General features: G+C 36.8%; 1 protein-coding gene across 8 annotated transcripts in view; it reads right to left on the bottom strand.

Annotated features, from left to right (window-relative positions):
* Positions 1-27,342, bottom strand: part of STRN3 (striatin 3) — a 115,750-nt gene that overhangs the window by 55,240 nt on the left and 33,168 nt on the right. For all 8 annotated transcript variants that reach the window (XM_079906551.1, XM_079906545.1, XM_079906544.1 and 5 more), the window contains exon 2: positions 231-334. In XM_079906551.1, coding sequence (XP_079762677.1) covers positions 231-259 — 29 coding nt within the window. In that variant the 5' untranslated portion in view covers positions 260-334. The remainder of the gene's footprint in view (positions 1-230; positions 335-27,342) is intronic.

Here is a 27,342-nt window from a genome sequence, read left to right as displayed (position 1 = left end):
TCTGTAAAAAAGAAAAAACTTGGACTCTATAATAAAAGATATTATTTCAATTTAAAGATTTTAATCTTTTTTTCTTTTCCTATATAAGAATCAAATCAAAACATCGTCCTGTATTTTGGGCAAACCTTTGTATCTTTCAAAAGGCGTTAAATACACTGTATAATAATACATAAAGAGAGTAATATTGTTCTACTTTATTTTATTCATATAAGAAAATGAGGGACACATACCTTTCTTGTTTTAATGCATATTCTAACATCTTTATTCTTCTTACTAAATCCTTCTTCAAGTTTTCTTGACCTTTTCTTTCTCCTTGCAAAAATGCTATCCGGGCCTAAAAATACAAAAAGTTCATTTATTTTCATTTTTTTCTTAACTATACATAGGAAATTGAAAAAAGGAAAACAATAAATGTAAAATTCTGCCCTTTTACTCATGACAGCAAGATTTGAAATTCATAGAAGCAGTTGATCAAACTTTCTTTGTTAGATAATACAATCACTTTAAAATAAAGATAACTATAAATTAGCTATTTGCTTATAATCCTTTTGGTCTCTAATATTAAGTTTTACATACTTTTGAAAGGAAATTTTGTATGTAAAAATTGCACCTAATTCCTAACAAACAAGTCACAAAGAACTAAAAAATATTATATTCACAAGTAGATAAATATTTTTCCTCAAATTAGATATTGCTTGTTTAAAAAACAGTAATATTCCCTCAAAAGCATTTCTTTCATGAAATACTTAAATATTTATAATCTTTTCCATTCTATCCACCACACTCCAAATTGTTTTATCTCTTGAAACAATTATCCAGAGTATTGCAAATAGTTTAAGTTAAGCCACTTTATGTTCAATGACCTCATTACTTTCTGTTGTCATTTTCTACAGTGAGAGAATTTTTTTTCCTTTTAATTGCCTTATTTTCTCAGAGAGACAATTCTCCATCTTTTTCTGGCCCTTCCCAGCATGTCAGTCTCCTTTATACACCCCACACTAAAGAGTAATGTTTAAGGAGGCTGGCATCTACATGGGGATATTTGCTGTTATGAACATATTTACAATAAAATTAACTTTCATGCTCTTGCCGAGATGACCAATAGGTGTATTTGCCCATTAAGATAAAGTAAGCTACTTTGTAAGCTAAATTATGGTTAATTTTTAAAAAATTTCAGTGAACATGGAATCAGAACAAATGAATTCATCTGAATAATTTAACACATTAAGTTTGGAAAAATTAAATGAAATCATTCACAACTCCCTAAGACCTGAGAAATTATACACAACTATATAACACTTAGTCTACATACAAATTTCAAAACAAAAATAAAGATCTAGGAGCAATGGTAAAGATTCAGAACCTAATAACAGTCTAGATCCTAAAGAGAAAAGTAGTACTTCTGACTCTCTTAAGCTGTGGAGCAAAGGTAGAATATATCAGTTTCATTACACAGCTTCAAGAAATTCTGATTGAGGGTTTTCTCCTGTATTGGCTTTAAAAAAAAACAAACATGAATCACATACTGTAGAACCCTTATGTGACTCTAATTTCCAGATCGCATAAGTATTTTACAATTAGCAACAGAAAAAAATGAAAGAAGCTCATTTTATTTTGCTTCTTAAGAAGTAGTGGACTTCCCTGGTGGTCCAGTGGTTAAGACTCTGCGCACCCAATGCAGGGGGCCCAGGTTCCATCCCTGGTCAGGGAACTAGATCCCGCATGCATGCCACAACTAAAAAAAGATCCCACATGCCACAACTAAAAAGACCTGCGTGCCACAACTAAAAAGATCTTGCATGCCACAGCGAGATCTTGTACGCAACAATGAAGATACCACATGCCACAACTAAGACCCAGCACAGCCAAATAAATAAATTTTAAAAAAGTAGTAGTAGTAACTGGTAATTTTTTGGTTGAGAAAGATACTGCAAACTAAGTGCAAGTCATACTGTCCTCTAAGGAATTAAAAAAAAAAAAGACTACAATACTTCCTATTAGAATCTTATACTGTTGTGAGAATTCATTTTCACTTCTTTCTTTGGCATTTTGGTATTAAAAGTCATCCATACCTAGAGAATCCAGTAAATTAAACAAAGAAGCACAAATCCTGTAAAACAGCAAGAACCCCAAAGCAACTTCTGAACAGGAGCTGAAGGAAGGTAACTCACAAAGACACAAGACAAGGAAATGGTAAGAATTCATTAAAATGAAACTTAAAAGGACAGAGTCTAACATAAAATACTGGAGAGGAGAGTAAAAAGCAGATAACAACAGAAAAGTCATGACTACTGGAACTGATCTTATGACCTGTACAGACTAAAAAGGTAAAGAGTATGTCTGATAGTGATAATAAGGACCAATAAAATAACAGATTTGACATTTAGTAAAGGATCATGGACAGTGGACTTTTCGATTGCTTTTACAGGTCATAATGCACCATGAACAGCATCATCTTTGCAAATAAACACTTTAAAAAGTAACCACAAAAATCATATTTACAAAGACACTAACAATAAAGAAAAGGATGGATAAATTCACTATAATTAAAAAGCTTCTGTTCAAGATAAAGTAGGAATTGGCAACCTACCTGTTTTGGACAGCCACAGAGTGAAAAATGGTTTAAAAAAAAAACAATAAACAAAATTAGAATAGGCAACACAGACCCAATGTGACCTGCAAAGCCTAGTATATACTATTAAGGTTTGCAAGCCTTCTATATTAATATTAGACAAAATAGACTTTATATGAAAAAAGGTCATAAGAGACAAAGGACATTATATACTAATAAAAGGTTTAATACAGCAAAAAACAAAAAAGTTATAAATATTTACATACCTAATGAGACCATCAAAATATATGACACAAAAATAGACAGAATTAAAGGAAGAAATAGTTCAATAATAATAGCTGGAGACTTCGATATCCCACTCTCAATAACACATAGAAGAACCAGACCGAAAATAAGGAAACAGAGGACTTGAACAACTCAATAAACCAGCTAGATCTAACAGACATATATGGAACACTCTACCCAACAACAACAGAATACATTCTTCTCAAATACACAAGAGATATTCTCAAAAACAGACCACATGTTAGGACACAAATCAACTCTAATCAATTTTAAAACTTAAATATCATTTAAAAAAATCTCCTGTGATCACAATGGATGAAGTTAGAAATTAGTAACAAAAAAACTTGAAAAAGCCACAAATTTGTGGATATTAAACAACACCCTCTTGAACAACTAATAAAACAAAAAAATCATAAGAAAAATTAAAAAATACTTAGAGAGGAATGAAAATGAAAACACAGCTTACCAAAACTTACGGGACACAGCAAAAGCAGTGCTAAATGAATAATTTATAGCTATAAAGGCTTACATTAAAAAGCAAGAAAGAGGGGGCTTCCCTGGTGGTGCAGTGGTTGAGTCCGCCTGCCGATGCAGGGGACATGGGTTCGTGCCCCGGTCCAGGAAGATCCCACATGCCATGGAGCAGCTAGGCCCGTGAGCCATGGCCGCTGAGCCTGCACGTCTGGAGCCTGTGCTCCGCAACGGGAGAGGCCACAACAGTGAGAGGCCCACGTACCGGGAAAAAAAAAAAAAAAAGGCAAGAAAGAACTCAAATCAACAACCTAACTTTACAACTTAAGGAATTTCAGAAAAAGAACAAACTAAACCTAAAGCTAGCAGAAGGAAAGAAATAATAAAGATTAAAGCATAGAAATAAAATAAAGCAGAGAAAAACAACAGAAAAAAAATCAACAAAATCAAAACTTGGTTCTTCAAAAAGATCAACAAAATTGACAAACCGTTACCTGGATTGACTAAGAAAAAAAGACACAAATAACTAAACTCAGAAATGAAAGTGGGGACGTTGCAACCAATTCTACAGAAATAAAAAGGATTATAAGAGTACTACAAACAATTGTACACCAACAAATTGGATAACCTAGAAACACAAAATCCACCAAGACTGAATAATGAAAAAAACAGAAAATCTGAAAAGGTCTATAACTAGTCAAGAGACTGAATTAGTAATCAAGAATCTCCCAACAAACAAAACCTTTAGACTGATTGCTTTATTAGTGAATTCTACCAAACATTTAAAGAATTAACACCAATCTTTCTAAAACATTTCAAAAAATTTAAGAGGGACATTCCTTAACTCAATGAGTCCAGCACTGTGCCAAGAGCCAAAGCTAGATAAAGGTACTGCAAGAAAACCAGTATCTCTTATAAACACTGATGCAAAAACTCTCAACAAAATACTAGTAAATCAAATTCAGTAGCATATTACAAAGATTACAAATCATGACCAAGTGAGATTTATTCCTGCAATGCAAGGATGGCTCAACGTAAGAAAACCAATTAATATAATATACTACATTAACAGAATAAAAAACACATGACCATTTCAACTGATGCAGAAAAAGAATTTGACAAAACTGAACACCTTTTTCTTGATTAAAAAACCTCAACAAACTAAGAATAAAAGGAAACTCTCATGACATAATAAAAGCCATTTATGAGAAAAAACAACAAACGTCGTACTCAATGGTTAAAGACTGAAAGCCTTCTCTCAAAAATCAGAACAAGGACGCCTGCTTCTAACACTCATGTTCAGCATAGTACTAGAAGTCATAAGCAGAGCAATGAGGCAAGAAAAATGAAAGGAATCTAAGTTAGAAAGCAAGAAGTAAAATTATCTCTGTTCACAGATGATATGATGTTATATGTAGTAAACCCAAACAATTCCATAAGTCTGTTACAACTACATATTCAGCAAAATACCAGGACACAGTCAACACACAAAAATCAATAGCATTTCCATACACTATCAGTGAACAATCATGAAAGGAAATTATGAAAACAATTGCATTTACAAAAGCATCAAAAAGAACAAAATACTTAGTTAACATAATATTTAAATAAGGAGGTGAAAGACTGGTACAATGAAAATCAAAAAATATTGCTGAATGAAATTAAAGACAGAGGGACTTCCCTCGTGGTCCAGTTGTTAAGACTCTGGGCTCCCAATGCAGGGGGCCTGGGTTCGATTTCTGGTTAGGGAACTAGATCCTGCATGCCGCAAACTAAAGATCCCACATGCCCCAACTAAAGATCCCACATGCTGCAACTGAACATCTCACATGCCATAACTAAAGATCCTGCACACGGCAAGCAAGAGTCCGTATGCAGCAACTAAGACCTGGAGCAGCCAAATAAATAAAATAAATAAATAAATATTTAAAAAAAGAAAGAAAAGAAATTAAAGACAGAAATAAGTGTAAACACATTCCATGTTCATGGACTGGAAGACTTACTATTATTAAAATATCAATACTACCCAACTGATCTACAGATTCAGTGCAATCCCTATCAAAACCCCAGTGACATATTTTTTCCCCTTTCTTTCTTTTTTTTTTTTTGGCCACATTGTGCCCCTGGCAGTGGAAGCATGGAGTCCTAACCACTGTACCACCAGGGAATTCCCCCCAGTGACATTTCTTAGAGAAATAGAAATACACACTCTTCTCAAAGTCACATGGAACATTCACCAAGACAGGCCACACTGTGGACCAGAAAACACACTTTCAGCAAATATAAAGAATTAGAAATCATACAAACATGCTCTCCACTCTGACAGCTTTTCAAATTGGCTTTAAATTCACATTTAATGTAGGAAAAGTAGTGCTTATGGGGAAATTTACACCAGTCAATGTATATATTAGAAAAGATCTAAAATCAACAATTTAGCTTCCAACTTAGGCAAACAGAGAAAGAATAGCATTATAAACCTACAGCAAGCAGAATAATAAAATTAGAGCAGAAACCAATAAAGCTGAAAATATACCAATAATCAATGAAATAAGATTCTTTGAAAAGACCGATAAAATTGATTAACTTCTTAGCCAAGCTAACCAAGAAAAGAGAGAAAAAACAAATACCAGAAATGAAATGAAAGAAAGATGATCACTACTGATCCCAAGGACACTGAACATATAATAAAGGAATATTATGAACTCTATGCCCACAAACTTGATAATTTACATGAAATGGAACAATTTCTTGAAAGACAATCTACCAAAATCACACAGGCGAAAGAGATCATGTGAATAGGACTGTATCTATTGATATTAAAGAAATTAAACCAATAGTTAATAACTTTCTATATCAGAAGGAACCAGGCCCAGATGGGTTCAATGGTGAATTCTACCAAACATTTAGGGAAGAAATGATACCAATTCTCTATAATTATTCTAAGCAATAGAAGCAGAGGGTACACTTGCTAACTCATTCAATAAAGCCAGCATTACCCTACTATCAAAACCAGACAGATGTCACAAGAAAGGAAAACTACTGATCAATTATCTCTCATGAACACGAACACAGATGCAAAAACCCTCAACAAAATATTATCAAATTGAATCCAACAATATATACAAAGAATTACGTAACAAGTGGGATTTATTTCAGGTATGTAAGGCTGGTTTAACATCTGAAAATCTATTTATGTAATCTATCATTAACTGGTTAAACAGGTTAAAGAAGAAAAACCATATGACCATATTAATAGATGCAGAAAAAGCATCCAATAAAATCAAACACTGATTCATGACAAAAACTCTCAGCAAGCTAAGAATAGAGGGGAACTTCTGCAGTTGATAAGATAATGTACCAAAAACCTATAGCTCAATATCCTATTTAATGGTGAGAAACTAGATGCTTTGCCTCCTAAGACAGGGAACAAGGAAAGGCTATCCCCTTTCACCACTCTTATTCAACGTCATACACAAAGTCCTAGCCAATGCAGTAGACAAGAAAAGAACATTTTAATTGGAACCATAAAAAGAAGATTAGCGTGGCCCTTGAGCAAGGAGGATATGCAAATTCATGAAGTATTCCATGTTTTTAAAAAAGAAAATTTTAAAGTACACACATTGAGAAGGAAAAAATAAGACTCTGCAGATGACATGACTGTCTACGAAGAAAATTCTAAAGAATTACCAAAACCTCCTGGATCCAATAAGCAATTATAGGAAGGTTAGAGGATACAAAGGTAAGACAAAAATTAACTGCCTTCCTATATATACTAGCAATGAATAACTGGAATTTGAAAATTGAAACTGAAAACACAATGCTCCTTGGTATCTATCTAAATTAGCTGAAAACCTGTGTCTACACAAAAATATGAACATGAATGTCTGTAGCTGCTTTATTCATAACTGCCAAAACTTGGAATCAACCAAGATACCCTTCAATGGGTAAATGGATAAACACTCTGGTACATCCATACAGGGAATATTATTCATCATTAAAGAGAAATGAGCTATCAAGCCAAGAAAAGACATGGAGAAACCTTAAATGCATATTCCTAAGTGAAAGAAGCCAGTCTAAAAGCCGACACACTGTATAATTCCAACTATATGACATTCCACAAAAGGCAAAACTAGAGACAGCAAAAAGAGCAGTAGTTGCCAAGCATTTGGGGGTAAGGAGAAAGATGAACAGGTGAAGCACAGGAAACTTTTAGGAACGGTGAAACTGTTCTACGTGGTACTATAATGGTAGATCCAGGACATTATGCAACTGTCAACACCCATAAGCCAGTACAACACAGAATGAACTTTAATCTATGGACAAACATTAATAATAATAATGTATGAGAACTGGTTAATTGTAGCAAATGTACCACACTATTGCAAGATATTAATAACAAAGGGAAACTGGAGGGGAGGCAGGCAGCAGTGCCACACCACATATGGGAGCTCTGTCCTATCTGCTCAATTTTTCTGTGAATCTAAAATTGTTCAAAACAAAGTGTTCGTTAACAAGCATTGGTGAGGATGTGGAGAAATTGGGACTCTTGTGCACAGTTGGTGGAATTATAATGATGCAACCATAATGTAAAACAGTATGGAGGTTGCTCAAAAAATTAAAAATGGAACTAACATATAATCTAGCAATTCCACTTCTAGGTATATATCCAAAAAAATTGAGAGCATGGTCTCAAAAAGATATTGCACACCCATAATTCACAGCCAGCCTATTCACTACAGCCAAGAGGTGAAAGCAACACCACTGTCCATCAACTGATGAACGGATAAACAAAATGTGGTATATACAAAGAAATATTATTCAGCCTTAAAAAGGTAGGAAAACCTGTCACATGCTACATGAATGAACCTTCAGGACATGCTATGTCAAATGAGGAAGTCACAAAAAGACTACATAATTCCACTTTTATGAGGTCTCTTAAGTAGTCAAGTTGAAAGAAACAGAGTGTAGAGGGGAATTCCCTGGCGGTCCAGTGGTTAGGACCCTGTGCTCTCACTGCCAAGAGCACTGGTTGGATCACTGGTTGTGGAAGTAAGATCCCGCAAGCTATGTGGCAGGAAAAAAAAAAAAAAAAAGAATGCTAGTTACAAGGTGGGGAGGAAGGAGGAAAGAGAAATTGTTGTTTAATGGGTTTAATGTTTCAGATTTGCAAGATGAAAAAATTCTGGAGATCTGCTTCACAACAGTGTGAATACACTTGACTAAACTGTACACTTAAAAACAGGTAAGATGATAAATATTATATTTTTAGCACAAATTTTAAAAAGTATTTTTAAATATCTTTCTTTGAAAAGGCAAACCAGATAGAAGAAATTTGCAAAACATATACCTGAGAATGGGCTCATATATATAATTCCTATCTGCTCCCCCAAAAGGTATACAACTTAAAAAAAAAACAACAAAAAACAGCCTGATAGAATTATTGTAAGAAGACTGACAATACCAGGTCACAAGATACCAAAATGGCCAATCAAGATGTGAAATAGTTCTCAACCTCATTAGTATTCAGAGAAATACAAATTAAAAATACAATAAACACAACACCAGGTTGGCTAAAAATTTTTTAATCTGATAATACTATTTGTTGAGGAAGATGTGAATCAACAGAAACTCTCATAAATGACTTATGGGACCATAAAATGGTATAGCCTCTTTGGAAAGTTTTGTATTATCTATTAAAGTTGAAGATATAAATACATTAAAACCATATATTCCTAGCTACATACCCAACAGAAATGCATGTATGTATGTGCCTACTAGGAGACACGTAAAATATTCCCACACCCATTTTTTATAACAGCCAAAAACTGCAAACAATCTAAATAACCATCAGATCAGAAAACAGACAAATTGTCGTATGTTAGTACAATGAAATACTACCAAGTAAAGTAAATGAACAAATTAAGGTTCCGAACAACAAAGATGAACCAATATAACATTGAGGAAAAGAGCAAGACACAAGAGACAACATCCTATACGATCTACTGATATATATAAACTTCACTATCAGGCAAAACTAAACTAATACATTTAAGCAATGAACACTTAGATAGTAACATACTAAAAAAAAAAAGCAAGGAAATGATTACACAGAAAGCCAGGATAGTGGTTACCCCTACGAGGGAAGGAGGCAGTGGTGATTTGGAAGGGGCAAGTTTTAAGGCTTCTAGGGTGCTGGCAGTACTCTATTTTTTGACCTCTCCAAGAGTGATATCATGGTTGTCCTCTTTATAATAAACCGCTAACCTGTGCAATTATATTTTACACACTTCTGTAAGTTATATTTCACAATTTTTAAAAATTTAAAAAATTAATCTCACTCTTAAGAGTTAGATTTAAGAAGTATATTTTTATTATGAAGATATTGTCAAAGACCTAGGTCCTTTAGTTAAGAAGAGAAAAAGGTTCAAAAATGGAATATGCAGTAAGTTCAATAAAGGATTAACTTTTTAAAGAGCCATAAATTTTCATTTTTTATTTGCCAGAATCAACTAATTTTAATGTTTTTAATTATTTGACTTCAAAAGTATAAAACTGAGTAGATAACTAACTTGAAATTCATTACTACATACACAGTGTAAGACAGAAATGAGCTTTTTTATAAATTTGTTTCCATATCCAATCTCAGTTAATTCAGAGTAACAAAACTTTATTGTTAAGACAACTTTTCTTCCTCTGAATATAGATAAAGGTACCCATTAGGGCTATATTTTATCATCTGAGTTATTCAACAATCAGTAGGTGATTATCACATGAAAATCTAAAAAAATTACTTGACACTGACAGCAGAACAACTTTTTTAACTGCAAGACCACTAGAGGTCACCAGTGCAAAACATCCAACATTGATTCAGCTAATACCATCAACCTAAAGTATTTCACAATTACTGTAGTTTCCAATATTTCTAAATAAGAACATTTTGCTTAAAACAAATAAATTACTTAACAAAATGTTTTATTGTAAGATTCTTCTTACTTTAAACAAAATTTAAACTGAATGCAAACACTGGATATAGGTAATTTTTATCTAATTATTTTAAAACAGTCTTCAGAGCTTATTTTAAAAACATATATTCAGAAACGACAACATCATTAAGGAGCAAACTAACATGCAAGGAATTTTAAAAGATAGTGTTAAATACTTCAGATTTGGAAGCAAATTAAAGACAAAATCAGGCTATAGCAACTACTAATAAATTCATATTATTAGTATTTAAAATAGTAGGCTCTCAACAAATGTTAGGAACCTCTCCCCTTACGGATAAACTCAAATTATACAGGTGACTCTATTCTAAGCACTTAAATATTTTGGGTTAAGCAAGTTCAGCTGTAAATAACTTAAGGTATAAATACAGAGTCAGCTGACCCATGGAATTTTATTTGAAATGTAAAATACAAGAAAAATTCATAACATATAGAGGTTTCAAAAGCTGGCTAATTATCAGAAATAACCAAGGAGGTTAGATTTTACACACACAAACACAAGCTTCATAATTCAGTGTGTTGAGGAACTGGAACTGCACAGGAAATTTTGTATAACCATCTGGTAACACAAGCAGTCAGTTCCCCACCTAAGGTACACTCAAAAAGTATACTGCTGGGACTTCCCTGGTGGCGCAGTGGTTAAGAATCCGCCTGCCAATGCAGGGGACACGGGTTCAATCCCTGGTCCAGGAAGATCTCACATGCTGCAGAGCAACTAAGCCCGTGTGCCACAACTACTGAGCTTGCGCTCTAGAGCCCGTGCTCCACGAGAAGCCACTGCAATGAGAAGCCTGCACCACAATGAAGAGTAGCCTCCGCTTGCCACAACTAGAGAAAGCCGCTGTGCAGCAACGAAGACCCAACGCAGCCATGAATAAATAAATAAATTTATTTAAATAAAAAAGTATATGGCTTTTCAAGAAGAATAAACAAAAAAGCATGCTTGCAATAGCCTGTAACATTTTTCATAAAAATAACATTTTCCTATTTTATATATTGCTAACAATTACAGGGAAAAAAGAAACAAAAAATACTAAGATTTCCAGAGGCAAATAAAACCTTTATTTTATTTTTATTTCTGCTCTTTATAATAGAGTCTAAAACAGAATTTAATAGAAATACCGCAACCATCCTCTAAAATCTCAATGTAATTTTAGATGGTAGTAGTTGGCTTAAAGCATAAAAGATTTTAAATTTTTAACTATAAAACCTGTATTTCAGTAAGTTCTCATTTATCTGGCATTTGAAAGCATAAAGCTCCAGGTATAAGCCCATTTTCTATAAACATAAGAATTTACCCCTTCAAGGTATAAAACTATAAACCATTTTAATAGACTTTCTAAAAACACGTTTAGGGAATTCCCTGGCAGTCCAATGGTTAGGACTTGACACTTTCACTGCCGTGGCCTGGGTTCAATCCCTGGTCGGGGAACTAAGATCCTACAAGCCACACAGAGGCCAAAAAAAAAAAAAAAAAAAAAAAAAAACCCAACAAATTTTTAACAATAAAAAAACTTTTTAAAAATAGAAACACATTTAGTGACATCTTGACCAATTTTAAAATCTGTTCTTTTTTTTTTTTTTTTTTTTTTTGCGGTATGCGGGCCTCTCACTGTTGTGGCCTCTCCCATTGCGGAGCACAGGCTCTGGACGCGCAGACTCAGCGGCCATGGCTCACGGGCCCAGCCGCTCCGCAGCATGTGGGATCTTCCCAGACCAGGGCACGAACCCGTGTCCCCTGCATCGGCAGGTGGACTCTCAACCACTGCACCACCATCAATACAAATTCATAAAAATACTAAAATATTGCAAAAGCCAGTAATATGGTATTAATAGCACTGATTTAGAACCTGCAGAGTAATAATAAATTGACACATCCCCTTAGCTGCACAGAACCACTTCTTACCAATATACTTAAAACTCCTACCAAAAAGAGTCTTCCCACTCACTCTCTTGGTCAAGCTTGTTTTCTATACTACTGAGGTACTGGCAACAAGCTTCCCTCTTTCCTCAATCATTCTATTTTGTACCAGGCTAGGAAACCAAAAGAATAAATGGACTCTACTCCTCTAACGTATTTTATTGCTATTTACGTATCTTTGAAAAGAGAATGAAATTCTTTTAAGAATATGGCTGGGTATAAACTTTTAAAAAACTAAGTGGGAAAAGCTTCTACGTAAGTGACTTTCACCTTTTATTATTTGCTTCATTGTTTTCTGCTGACAAGATTGATTCTTTGGGGAAGCCAGTAACAAAAGAATGTTGACTTAAATGAAAGATTACGGTTCTATCATAAAATAGCAAAATGGCTTTCACATGACTACAATTAGAGGAAAAAAACATTTTTTCTTGTTATTATTGGAGAGCAAACTTTTGTTCTCAAGACTGGTATGTTTCTTGAAACCACATTTTTAAACCAAGAAATATTTCTAAGTTTATAATGAAAATAAGTAATTACAAATAATAAAAAATAATTTTACAAGCAAGTTTTTAAGAACAGCTTAATTTATTATTCTTCCTCTTAAAGTACTTTTAGTAATCAATTAAGGCAATACTGATCAGGTAAGTTATTTAAAATCATTACAAATCTTGAGATTGCTAATGTGAGAAAAAGACATTTAGTTGTGTAGTATGATTTTCATTAGTAGGGGTCCACATTCCTTTACTAAAATCCTTTAGGCCAGATGTGTTCTGGAAATTATTACTAAAATGTATGTACCACAAATTACTTAACCTTATCCAATGCAACTTGCAGCAATAACAAAATCAAACAAATACAACAAAGTATATGAGTGTTCAGTATGTGGGATAAAGACTATAAATAGCTGTTACCAAAACAAACTTGGGTCCACTTGCCCAACACACAGCAAAGCCAATTTACTGACAATGGGTGTGGTGAAGAAGTACACAGCTTACTGCAGGGTACCAAACAAGGAGAACAGGCAGCTCATGCTCAAAAGACCTGAACTCCCCAGTGGCTTTCAGGGAAGGGTTTTTAAAGACAACATCAGACGTGAGTGTTGCAGGGTGTTTGACAAGCTTGTAGACACTCTTCTAATTGGTTGGTGGTAAGGTAACAGGGTGATGTTTCAGGAATCTCAATCATCAACCTTCTGGTTTCAACTAATCTGGGGTCTACTGCTTGAGTCCAGCATATAATCACCCCTCTCCACAAATGGATGCAGAACAACTCAAAGATATGCATTAGATTGTTATCTATATCCCTTCAGGAGGAACTAGGAGGCCTGTGACTCTAATAACAGAGTCATATACTAGTTAGTCATTAACTACTTGAGTCTGTTCTTTAGAACTTGGGTAAGGCTAGGAGACTAAGGCCTTTTTTTTCTATAAACAAGGAACAAGGGACACAGAGGTGCTTCTGAATCTAGGAAGGTCCTGAAGGGTACTGCTCAGTTTCAACGCCCCCCTTTTCTTTGATTTTCCTCAATCCTGAGGGAAACAAGGGCAGGACAAGAAAGGAAATAAAGTTTTGGATACAAACGTTCATCATAAATTTTGGCAGGGGGACTCAGTTTCAATTCCCTACTCCTGTTTTAACTTTCCCCCAATCTTTAAGGGAATGGGGCAACAACCACTCTGGCTACTTCCTGTTGAAATGGGGGCATAGTCCTGCTTCAATTTGGGGAATGAACCATGAGTTAGAGATATTCCCGAGTTCCAAGTCTTGGATCTGAATCTTGCATGATTAAGATCTTAGTCCCTTGATCCATCACTGTGGTGCAACAGACCCAATTAGAATTAAGAGGAAGAGTGAAAACCCAAACTTTAAATAAATCTCAGAAAACAGATCTCATTCCCTGAGGAATTCAGAAGAATAAGCCTGAAAATCAGTCTATCTGGGAGACTTGTTGTTGCCAGGTAGCCAGCTGCTTAGATATAAAATTATATCTAAGTAGGTTTAACTTCTGATGTGGTATTAACATATAAATAACAGGAGCTACTGGCCACTACACACACATCACTTTTTCCTGCTAAAAATCTAAATCTAATAGAATCTAACAATTCTATTGTCATGTAATACTCTGGCTAAAGAACCTAGCGCCTCCTGCTAGGAAGCTAGGGCTTGAGCTGTCTCATTTGTTACTATTATAAAAGAAAAAATTTAATAATTACAAGAGATCTTGAAACTATAAGGTTGGAGCTGGCAGGTGCCAGCAGACACTGCTTTGAGAACAGCTGGTGCCATCCCTGAGTCCAACACAGTTCAGAAAATGCAAGTTCCCAGCTAAACAGAAATGTGTCTAAAATCATGTCCATAATGGCCACCAAGTTCCTACCTTGGATGCCTGAACCACAGTTACTCAGTTTTGATTTCTAAATGCATTTTTCCCCCCTTAATGGTTAAAGGAGATGAACAACATATGTCTGACAGGCCACAAAACAGGCTATTCTACTTTAAGTTAAATCATGATGTATAAGGCAGAAAGATTTCCCCATACCTCGATGTGGGAAAATTTCCTCTATCATTTCCCCTTTTGTTTGCAAATCTTTCCATAGATCAAAATATTTGTTCCTAGATGCTAGGATGGTTGTTGCTTCCTCTGGGTCCATCACGTCCTTTGGTGCTAGGCCTAATTGTGTGTGTGTGTGTGTGTGTGTGTATGTGTGTGTGCATGTATTTACCTAGTTATCCACATTGGATGAAAACTAATCAGACATAGTGAACAAGCTCAGACCTATGATAATAGAGAAGCATTTTGTAGTCTATACATTTTATCAATTATACCAAATTGTAACACGAACACTGTACATGTGCTTTTAGCAGTGGACTTAAAGCAAGCAGCAATACATGTTATGAGTAGTTATACTCTGTGACAACTTCACTAGAAAATTTTCTTTTCATCCTAAACACTGGGGCCACCAGTATGCTGTGAAGTAAAACAATAACTTTCAGTGTTGATAGGGAGACAAATATTTGGTAATCAATTCAATTGAATTAGTAGGATAGGTCTTACAGGCCTGGTCTGGATTCCTGGATCAGCTGCTTACCACTGCTGTCATCTTCTCATCCTGATCTGGGTGTCACTTGGGGTCAACAGTCTTTTCTATAGCCCAGCCCACTGCAGAGGCATAATTTCTTAAGTGGGAAGTATGAATTAAAGAGTCAATGTCCTTCAGTTTCGTTGTGCATTAGCCAACTAAGAGTAATTAATAAGGATCCTTTTCTCTAGATTGGAGACAGTCCTTTAAACTATGCCTTTCCCAGTATGCATAATCTCCTGGTTGTACATCACGGGGTATTTGATCTTCATCCAAAGATAGTTTGTTGCGATAAGCTTTAGAAACAAAGTTAAGAGTGTCCTTTTAATAATTCAACTAAACTTTACAATTATGTGACTTAACAAAGAGCTAACTGGGAAGTGGGTCTAAGGCGGTAAAAACAGACCTCAATTAACAAAACTAGAATATCCACTGAAACAATTTTTCTCCCTAAAATTGCCTTCATTTCTACCAAATATAGCCAAATTAAGACTAAATTAATCACAAAATAAGTCTGATTAACTGGTCACAGAGGCACTAACAAGCCATCCAGGAACTTTTCATAAGGAGTCTCAGATTGAATTCTTTAAAAGCCTCTCAAGGCCAGGAAAGCCACACCAAAGGCTTGCCAAAGATTCTGCCTGTGGTATCTATAGATCTGAGTGAATTCCTCTCTTCCAGAGGTCTCCAAAATATCTTGAGGTTCCTGCACCTGCCAGGAGGTGTTCTTCCTTATTCACCTGTTAAGGCTGCTGGGAACCTAAGAGTTTTCAATTTCTGGAGGAATCAGATATAGAGAAAAGATAAATGTTTCAATTCTGCTTACAAAGGTATAATTTACCAAATTTTTCTAAGTTAGAGCTGAAGGAGACAGGTTCCCTTATATCTGGAGAACACAAATTAAAAGCCAGTAACATTTCAAAAAAAACCCCATAAAAATTATATAACTATATTAACCAATTCACTCAGTCCTGTGTAACTAATATTTTATCTTAGTCTTTTGTTAATGGTTTCATGAAGCCATCAGGTTTTCCATTAGAATTCTTTAATTTTTTTTTACCCAGTTCAGCAGTATGATTTGAAATTTATCAGAAACCTATACTTGTCAAAAAGTTCTTTCTATGAAACTTCTTGAAGATGAAGCATTTGTGCAGAAGCATCAGAGTAAAACTCTACAAATGACAAAAGACTTTAAAAGGTATGGTTAAAGATCTGATTCCAACGCAATTCACAAAGAAACCTGGTTATTGTTGTGACCTGCAACATTTTAAGATAATAACTAGAATTATGACTGATAATATTATACCAAGACACATCCAAATTTTAGAAATTTTACATTATTTTTGGAACACTTACATTTAAGACATTTACCCATAATAACCTAAGGTTTATCACCACTCATTTGACAATGTTTCCCATGTAACTTAACATATCAAGTAATCCCAACTAATTAGTCTAATATCTCTCTGAGGTGCTTCAGAGGCCCTATGGAGCATCCCAAAGTTAGTGAGAAATCAGGAGAGCAACAATCAGAATTTGATCTTTGGGAAGTTTGCTAAAAACATCAATAAGGCTTCAAAAAACACTCAGTCAAACAGGATTAAAGGTCACTATGAAATAATACTCACTTAACCAGAAGGGAAAATCCAATTAAAGTGGCATTCCACTCAAAACCAGATTACCAAGTCCTATGCCTTCCCCCTCCCCACAGAAGGAAATTTCCAATTAAGGCAAACCCATAGGAAAGAATACCCTGGTGTAATCACACGGAGGTTCTGTCAATTACCAGAGATGACTTACAGACCAGGACCAGAGCCTTGTTTCCTTCACCACAGAAGCACCATGGACAGTGATGCCTGGTCGACAGCAAGAGGCTGCCCTTAAAAACAAAGGTGTTCAGGAAGCTGCTGGACAGGATCTGAGAGCTGCCACCAGCCAGGGGCTGATGTGCCACAGGCAAGATGCCCACTCTGGATGACAGTTCATTTGTGGTTTCCAAAACTGTTACTGAACCAAACTTGGGTCCAGTCACCCAACACACAGCAAAGCTAATCTACTGACACTGGGTTGTGGTGAAGTAAAGCACAGCATTTATTGCAGGGCACCAAGCAAAGAGAATGGGCATCTTGTCATCAAAAGACCCAAACTCCTTTATGGCTTTCAGGGAAGGGTTTTTTTAAAGGCAACATTAGAGGTAAGGGTGGCAGCGGGCCTGATCAGCTCATGAACATTCTTCTGACTGGCCAAACCCAAAGTCAGACATCAATAACTTTGCCTTAGTAAAGAATTCTTAACATAACTTAGGCTCCAGGTGGCATAAGAAAACTATGAATTGGCAAGCAGGATGAAAACTATTTGTCAGCCCAAACAAACTTCATACTAAGAAAACTGGATTACTAAACCAAATCAATTGTCTTTGTTTTACCACCAATTAGACAAATGCCACTAGAATATAAGCTCTATTAAAGTATGAATATTTGTCTTTTGTTCACTAATATATTCCTATTATCAAGAACATTGCCTGGAATATGTAAAAACTCAATAAATATTTGTTGCTAAATAAATGAATGAAATCATAATTACAGTTTCTCAGTTTACTCAACTGTAAAATCTGGGAGTGACCATATATATATATACAACTTCTTCCTGAATCTCAAAATACGTAATTCATCTATGGTAGGTGATATTTCTTTAAAGAAAATGTAAAGTTTTTCACATGCATAAAGGAAAAATTTACTTTGGTTAAGTAACTGTGTTTGTGATTTGGTAATTTTTAAATCTAGTCTATGTTAATTCAGTATATTAATGATCAAAAATTAAGAAAATATTTAAGACATTTAAGAAACTAAGCACGAATAAGCTGAAATAATCCTAAATTTAGGAGTCTTATGTATCTGTGCCCACATTTGTTGCTACAGTACTAAATCCAATCAACGTACAGTTTTTTAACCTAAAATTTTACATTTTCAAGGAAAAAAGCCCTGAACACAATCCCTAATATATACTTAACTAACCTTAAGAATGTCAACTAAGAAAACAATTTTCTTTTGGAAATCCCCTTTAACAGCTCAAGTAAGACACTATTACTCAATAAAAGTTTCCACAAAATAGGATGTCTCTGATGTGGCCCAAAGCTACCACAGTTGTTGGTCTAAGAAGATACCTTGGGCTTTAGTGCTCTGGAATTCTGTGGAATACCCTGGGTTAAATTTAGTTCATTTTCCCACAAGGAAAGCTTATAAAAGGGTTAAATTTACTCTTCTTCCTGAAAAATCCTTGGTAAGAATTAAAACTTAGTTGTTAATAAGTCAGCTATCTTTTAAAAAGAAAGGTGCCTTTTAAATCTCTAGGGGAAAAATTATTCATGTAACTTACTAGCTCATTAAAACCACTCATATATTTAACAAAACGTAGTGCACTGCTCATGTAATTTTTTTTTTTTTTTTGCGATATGCGGCCTCTCACCGCTGTGGCCTCTCCCACTGTGAAGCACAGGCTCCGGATGCACAGGCCCAGGGGTCACGGCCCATGGGCCCAGCCGCTCCGCAGCGTGCGGGATCCTCCTGGACCGGGGCACGAACCTGCGTCCCCTGCATCGGCAGGCGGATTCTCAACCACCGCGCCACCAGGGAAGCCCTGCTCATGCAATTTTGGTACTAGGAATTCTAATAGCTTAATTTGTTGCACATCTTTAAAACTAATGTAAAAATAATGATATGAATATATGACAGGTATATAGAAAGTCCTAGAATGTGCACGGCTTGCCATGGTTACATACCTCGAAGTGCAATTCTCTTCTGATCCCAAATAAACCCATCTCTGCTAAAGAAGTAACCGTCTATTTGTTTTTTTAAACACACTCAGGTTCTGCTGCTCACGGCTCAGAAAGCCAATACTCAACAGGGTGTTGGTTGGAAAGGAAAAGTTCCTTTATTCAGTAGGCCGGCAACCTGGGGAGAAGGTGGACTCGTGTCCAAAAACCAACTCTGAAGATTCTGCTTGACCATTAAAGTTTTTAAAAGGAGAACCATTTTGAGAGGGGATCAGAGTCTCTGTTGTCTTCCACTCTGTGCAGACTTTCTTCTGATTGGGTGGTGCTGAGGTAATAGGGCAGTGTTCCAGGAATCTTGTGCTCAGCCTGAAGTTACCATCCTCCACCTGGGTGGAGGCCTTAGTTCCTACAGAAGAACTCAAAGGTATTGTTATATATATTCCTTGAGGAAGAACCAGGACCCTGCACTATTGTTCTTGACTGCTGCTCCTTTGTTTCTGCATTCCCTCCCTTCTCTCATAAGCAACTGCTTGAATCTGCCCTTTGGATGGAATTCAGGGAAGGTCAAGGAGGCTGACCACAGTATAATCAGCTGCTTCAGGGTCAAGTTAGCAATACATAGTCCTAGGCTCTATTTTCATCAGCCTTTGACCAGATAAGATCACATCATTTAGCCCTGTTAAATTAAATAAGGAAGCCATTAGACTGAGTTGGTTTTAATGCCTTAGGAGCCTACATAGCCAAACCAAAACCTAAGCCTGTAATGCCTAAAGGTTAATAAATCAAACCTAGGACTTCCCTGGTGGTCCAGTGGTTAAGATTCCGTGCTTCTAGGACTTCCCTGGTGGCGCAGTGGTTAAGAATCCGCCTGCCACTGCAGGGGACACAGGTTCGAGCCCTGGACTGGGAAGATCCCACATGCCACGGAGCAACTAAGCCTGTGTGCCAGAACTACTGAGCCTGAGCTCGAGAGTCCGCGAGCCACAACTACTGAGCCCGCGTGCTTCAGCAATTACTGAAGCCCGCGCTCTGCAACAAGAGAAGTCACTGCAATGAGAGGCCCGTGCACCACAATGAGAAGTCTCACTGCAATGAGAGTGGACCTCGCTCACTGCAACTAGAGAAAGCCCGTGTGGAGCAACAAAGACCCAATGCAGCCAAAAATCAATCAATCAATTTATTAAAAAAAAAAAGATTCTGGGCTTCCACTGCTGGGGGCGAGGGTTCCATCCCCGGTCCGGAAGTTCCACATGCCACACAGTACAGCCCAATAATATTAGTAGTAACAATAGTAATAATAATAAATCAAACCTAAGGACAACCATACGACCAGTCAACTAGGCTTTCCCAAATAAAGGAATTACTACCTAAGCTAATAACTTATTTGCTTTACTTTCACCTCCTCTCTATAAGTCTTCCCCTGGCTCCTGTCCAGAGTGCTCCTATGACTTCTGGTTTGTTTCTGTTCAATTTGAATAGACATTTGCTCAAATAAACTCTTAAATTTTTTTTTTTTTTTTTTTTGCAAACGTGGACTTCTCACTGTTGTGGCCTCTCCTGTTGCGGAGCACAGGCTCCGGATGCACAGGCTCAGCAGCCATGGCTCACGGGCCCAGCCGCTCCGCAGCATGTAGGATCTTCCCGGACCGGGGCATGAACCCGTGTCCCCTGCATCGGCAGGCGGACCCTCAACCACTGCGCCACCAGGGAAGCCCAAACTCTTAAAATTTTTAATGTGCCACAGTTTATCTTTTACCAGGCTGTAGTTCTCACTACTAAAAGGTGATGTAGAGTAGGACAAAGCAAGAGGAAAGGAAACCTCACTCTCCTCCATTAGATTTTAAGCTGCCTGAACAAACGAACTTGTGTTCTATTTTGTATTATTACCCAGCATGCCCTATACATATTAGAAATCTATCGAAGTAATACTGGTACTGGTGTTCACTGCCACAATTGTTTACTGAGTGCCCCCTATGGCTCTAGGGATACAACGATGCACTAGACCAATACAATCCCTACTCTTAGAGCTTATAGTGTACCGTGAGAGAGACAGTACATTCGTTCCTTCAGTATCCCTCAGGGGATTGGTTCCAGGTCCCTTATATAAAATAACATAGTATTTGCATATAACCTACATACACTGTCCTTTATACTCTAAGTCATCTGTAGATTACTTATAATACCTAATACCATGAAAATGCTATGTAAATAGTTGTAAATACAATGTAAATGCTATATAAATAGTTTCCAGCACATGCAAATTCAAGTTTTGCTTTTTGGAACTAACCGGAAACTTTTTTTCTGAACATTTTCCATGTGCGGTTGGTTGAATGCATGGATACAGAACCTGAGGACGTGGAGGGCCGACATTAAATAGACTAGGCATGTGCAATGCAGCTTAATGAATATTATGATAATGGAAATTCACCACATAGGAGGCCTTTGTACTTGCAAGCTCAAAGATAATTTCCCAGAGCAAATGACAGCTAAACTTTAGACTGAAAAGGAGCAGAAGAGAGTTCAAACAGGAGAGGAAGTATTCCACATAGAACTGCATGTGTGAAGGCCTGGAGGGGAAAGAGGATACACTAACTTTACAAGTTTAGAGAAACAAAGTATAACTGGAACATGTATGTCTGGGAGAACTGGGAGGTGGGGGGGAGGAGGAGAGGAAAAAGGAGGAGAGATACAAGGGAAATAAAGCTGAAAGGTTAGCAGAAGCCATATTGTGAAAGGCCTTATTAGAAAATACCACTAAAAAGCTGTATTTGAATATATCAATACATATAACATAATGTATAGACACTAAAAAATTTTATGAAGACCTCTTCTGGATACTCCCTGACAAAACAGTGGGGATAGTACATAGTACAGGGAAAGCTCAATAACAACAAATAACCCAATTAAAAAATGAGCAAAGGATGTGAATAGATACTTCTCCAAAGACGATACAAAACGGCCAATAAGCACATGAAAAGATGATCAACACCACTAATCACTAAGGAAATGGAAATCAAAACCACAGTGAGATATCAACTCACATATATTAGGATGATGGCTATTCAAAAAACAGAAAATAATAAGTGGTGACAATGACACAGAGAAACTGAAACCCTTGTGCACTGTTTGTGGGACTGTAAAAGGGTGCAGGTGTGGGAAAGAGTACACCAGTTCCTTAAAAAATTAAAAACAGAATTATCATGATCCAGCAATTTCACTTCTAGGTATACATCCAAAAGAATTGAAGGAAGGTTCTCACAGAGAGATTTGTGCACCCATATTCATAGCAGCACTAGTCACAACAGTCGAAAAGGGGAAGCAACCCAAGTGTCCATCACAGATGGATGGATAAACAAACTGTGGTATATAAATACAATGGAATATTATTCATCCTTAAAAAGGAAGGAAATTCTGATGCTTGGATATACCTTGAGGACACTATAGTATATGAAATAAGCCAGTCACAAAGAGACAAGTAATGTATGATTCCACCTACAGGAGGTATCTAGAGTAGTCAAATTCACATAAAAAGAAAGAAGAATAGTGGTGGCCAGGGGCTTGAGGAAGGGTAACTGGGTTGTTGTTTAATGGTTACAGAGTTTCAGTTTTACAACATGAAACAGTTCTGGAGATTGGCTCAACAACAATGTGAATACACTTAACACCACTTAACTGTATACTTAGAAAAATGATAAATTTTATGTTATAGGCTTCTAACACACACACACACACGTTCCTTGTATCCAATACCTACCTTTCCAAAGAGAATCAATGCATGATTGTCTTGTTTCACCTCCTCACCTGAAGTATAGTTGATTTACAATGTTTAAGGAATACAGCAAAGTGATTCACTTTATTTATGTGTATATATATACGCATATATATTCATACACTTTTCAGATTCTTTTCCATTATAGGTTATAAGAAGATACTGAACACAGTTTCCTGTGCTACACAGTTGGCCCTTGTTTATTTTATATATATACTTATATTTTTTATATATATATACACACACACACACACACACACGTGTGTGTGTGTGTGTGTGTGTGTGTGTACCTTAATCCCAAATTCCCAAGTTATCCCTTCGCCCTCCACCTTTCCCCTTTGGTAACCACAAGTTTGTTTTCAGTGACGCCACTGGTATGTTTTAAAGCAATTCTCAGATATCTTATTTCACCCAAAAATACTTCACTATATTTTGCTAACAAATATTTAGTTTACAGGGAAAAAATGCCATTACCACAGCTAACAAAATTAAATAATATTAATATTTTTATTATATTTGTTATGGTGATCTGTAATCAGTGATCTTTGATGTCACTACTACCACTGCTGAAGGCTCAGATGATGGTTAGCATTTTTTAGCAGTAAAGTATTTTTAAAATAAAAAAAAAGTCTACAGATAATAAATGCTGGAGAGGGTGTGGAGAAAAGGGAACCCTCATACACTGTTGGTGGAAATGTAAATTGATACAGCCGCTATGGAGAACAGTATGGAGGTTCCTCAGAAAACTAAAAATATTGAATACAATTACCATATGATCCAGCAATCCCACTCCTGTTAATATATGTGGAAAAGACAAAAACTCTGATACATGCACCCCAATGTTTACAGCAGCATTATTAACAATAACCAAGTGCTCATCACCAGAAAACTGGTTTAAGAAGATGTGGGGTGTGTGTGTGTGCATGTGTGTGTGTATACACACATAATGGAATATTACACATATACATATATATTCCATTTGTAACAACATGGATGAACCTAGAGAATATCACACTAAGTGAAGTCAGAGAAAGACAAATTATATGATATCACTTATTGTGGAATCTAAAAAATGATACAAATGAACTTATTTACAAAACAGAAACAGACTCACAGACATGGAAAACAAACTTATGGTTATCAAAGGGGAAGGGGGGGTATAAATTAGGAGTTTGGGATTAACAGATACACAATACTATATATAAAACAAATAAACAAGGACCCACTGTATAGCACAGGGAACTATATTCAATGTCTTGTAATAACCTATAATGGAAAAGAATCTGAAAAAGAATATACATGTATGTGTGTGTGTTTATAGATTTAAAACAATCTTTTTGCTGTAACCTGACACTAACAACATGGTAAATCAACTATACCTCAAAAAAAAATATACACATATCTTTATAAGGTTTTTTGGTCAAATCAGGTCCACATGTTGCATTTGGTTATGTCTCTTAAGGGTGGAGAATATTAATACCATGGAAAATTGTTTTTAAGTGAAAAAAGGAACACAGGAATAGAAAATACAATGTTGAGATTGGTTCAAGGTGGCAGGGTAGAAGGATGTGCACCGGAACCACAACTAACTGCTGAGCAATCATTGACAGGAAGACACTGGAACTCACCAAAAAAGATATCCCACATCCAAAGACAAAGGAGAAGCCGCAATGAGATGGTAGGAGGGGGGCAATCACAATAAAATCACATCCCATAACTGGTGGGCGACTCACAAACCGGAAAACAATTATACCACAGAAGTCCACACACTGGAGTGAAGGTTCTGAGCCTCACGTCAGGCTTCCCAACCTGTAGGTCCGGCAACGGGAGGAGGAATTCCTAGAGAATCAGACATTGAAGGCTAGTGGGATTTGACTGCAGGACTTCGACAGGACTGGGGGAAACAGAGACTCCACTCCTGGAGGGCACACACAAAGTAGTGTGAGCATCAGGACCCAGGGGAGACTGAACCACACCTACCTGCTAGTGTTGGAGTGTCTCCTGCAGAGGCAGCGGGTGGCTGTGGCTCACCGTGGGGACAAGGACACTGGCAGCAAAGTTCTGGGAAGTACTCCTTGGTGTGAGCCCTCCCAGAGTCGGCCATTAGCCCAACCAAAGAGCCCAGGTAGGCTCCAGTGTTGGGTTGCCTCGGGCCAAACAACCAACAGGGAGGGAAGCCAGCCCCACCCATCAGCAGTCAAGCAGATTAAAGTTTTACTGAGCTCTGCCCACCAGAGCAACACCCAGCTCTACCCACCACCAGTCCCTCCCATCAGGAAACTTAAACAAGCCTCTTAGATAGCCTCATCCACCAGAGGGCAGACAGCAGAAGCAAAAAGAACTACAATCCTGGGCTTCCCTGGTGGCGCAGTGGTTGAGAGTCCACCTGCCGAGGTGAAACGAGTTTGTGCCCTGGTCCGGGAAGATCCCACATGCCACGGAGCGGCTGGGCCCATGAGCCATGGCTGCTGAGCCTGCGCGTCCGGAGCGTGTGCTCCGCAACAGGAGAGGCCACAACAGTGAGAGGCCCTCGTATTGCAAAAAAAAAAAAAAAAAAACCAAAAGAACACTACAATCCTGCAGCCTGCGGAACAAAAACCACATACACAGAAAGATAGATAGACAAGATGAAAAGGCAGAGGGCTATGTACCAGATGAAGGAACAAGATAAAACCCCAGAAAAACAACTAAATGAAGTGGAGATAGGCAACCTTCCAGAAAAAGAATTCAGAATAATGATAGTGAAGATGATCCAGGACCTCGGAAAAAGAATGGAGGCAAAGATCGAGAAGATGGAAGAAATGTTGAACAATACAATACAGAGATGAACAATACAATAACTGAAATAAAAACTACACGAAAAGGAATCAATTGCAGAATAATTGAGGCAGAAGAACAGATAAGTAACCTGGAAGACAGAATGGTGGAATTCACTGCTGCAGAACAGAATAAAGAAAAAAGAATGAAAATAAGTGAAGACAGCCTAAGAGACCTCTGGGACAACATTAAACGCAACAACATTCGCATTATAGGGGTCCCAGAAGGAGGAGAGAGAGAAAGGACCTGAGAAAATATTTGAAGAGATTATAGTAGAAAACTTCCCTAACATGGGAAAGGAAATAGCCACCCAAGTCCAGGAATCACAGCAAGTCCCATACAGGATAAACCCAAGGAGAAACACGCCAGGACACACAGTAATCAAATTGGCAAAAATTAAAGACAAAGAAAAATTATTGAAAGCAACAAGGGAAAAACGACAAATAACATACAAGGGAACTCCCATAAGGTTAACAGCTGATTTCTCAGCAGAAACTCTACAAGCCAGAAGGGAGTGGCATGACATACTTAAAGTGATGAAAAGGGAAGAACCTACAACCAAGAGTACTCTACCTGGCAAGGATCTCATTCAGATTTGATGGAGAAACCAAAAGCTTTAGAGACAAGCAAAAGCTTTAGAGACAAGCAAAAGCTAAGAGAATTCAGCACCACCAAACCACCTCTACAACAACTGCTAAAGGAACTTCTCTAAGTGGGAAACACAAGAGAAGAAAAGGACCTGCAAAAACAAACCCAAAACAATTAAGGAAATGGTCATAGGAACATACATATCGATAATTACCTTAGACGTGAATGGATTAAATGCTCCAACCAAAGGACACAGGCTTGCTGAATGGATACAAAAACAAGACCCATCTATATGCTGTCTACAAGAGACCCACTTCAGACCTAGGGACACATACAGACTGAAAGTGAGGGGATGGAAAAAGGTATTCCATGCAAATGGAAATCAAAAGAAAGCTGGAGTAGCAATACTCATATCAGATAAAATAGACTTTAAAATAAAGAATGTTACAAGAGACAAGGAAGGACACTACATAATGATCAAGGGATCAATCCAAGAAGATATAACAAATATAAATATATATGCACCCCACATAGGAGCACCTCAATACAAAAAGCAACTGCTAACAACTCTAAAAGAGGAAATGGACAGTAACACAATAAATAGTGGGGGACTTTAACACCTCACTTACACCAATGGACAGATCATCCAAAATGAAAATAAATAAGGAAACAGAAGCTTTAAATGACACAACAGACCAGATAGATTTAATTGATATTTATAGAACATTCCATCCAAAAACAGCAGATTACACTTTCTTCTCAAGTGCGCACAGAACGCTCTCCAGGATAGATCACATCCTGGGTCACAAATCAAGCCTCAGTAAATTTAAGAAAATTGAAATCATATCAAGCATCTTTTCTGACCACAACGCTACGAGACTACAAATCAATTACAGGGAAAAAAACATAAAAAACACAAACACACGGAGGCTAAACGTTACTAAATAACCAAGAGATCACTGAAGAAATCAAAGAGGAAATCAAAAGATACCTAGAGACAAATGACAATGAAAACAAGATGATCCATAACCTATGGGATGCAGCAAAAGCAGTTCTAAGAGGGAAG

This window comes from Stenella coeruleoalba (assembly GCF_951394435.1).
Source record: "Stenella coeruleoalba genome assembly, chromosome: 2".
Taxonomy (NCBI): Eukaryota; Metazoa; Chordata; class Mammalia; order Artiodactyla; family Delphinidae; genus Stenella; species Stenella coeruleoalba.
Note: the sequence above shows the minus strand (reverse complement) of the source record. Positions and strands in the feature narration are given on the sequence as shown.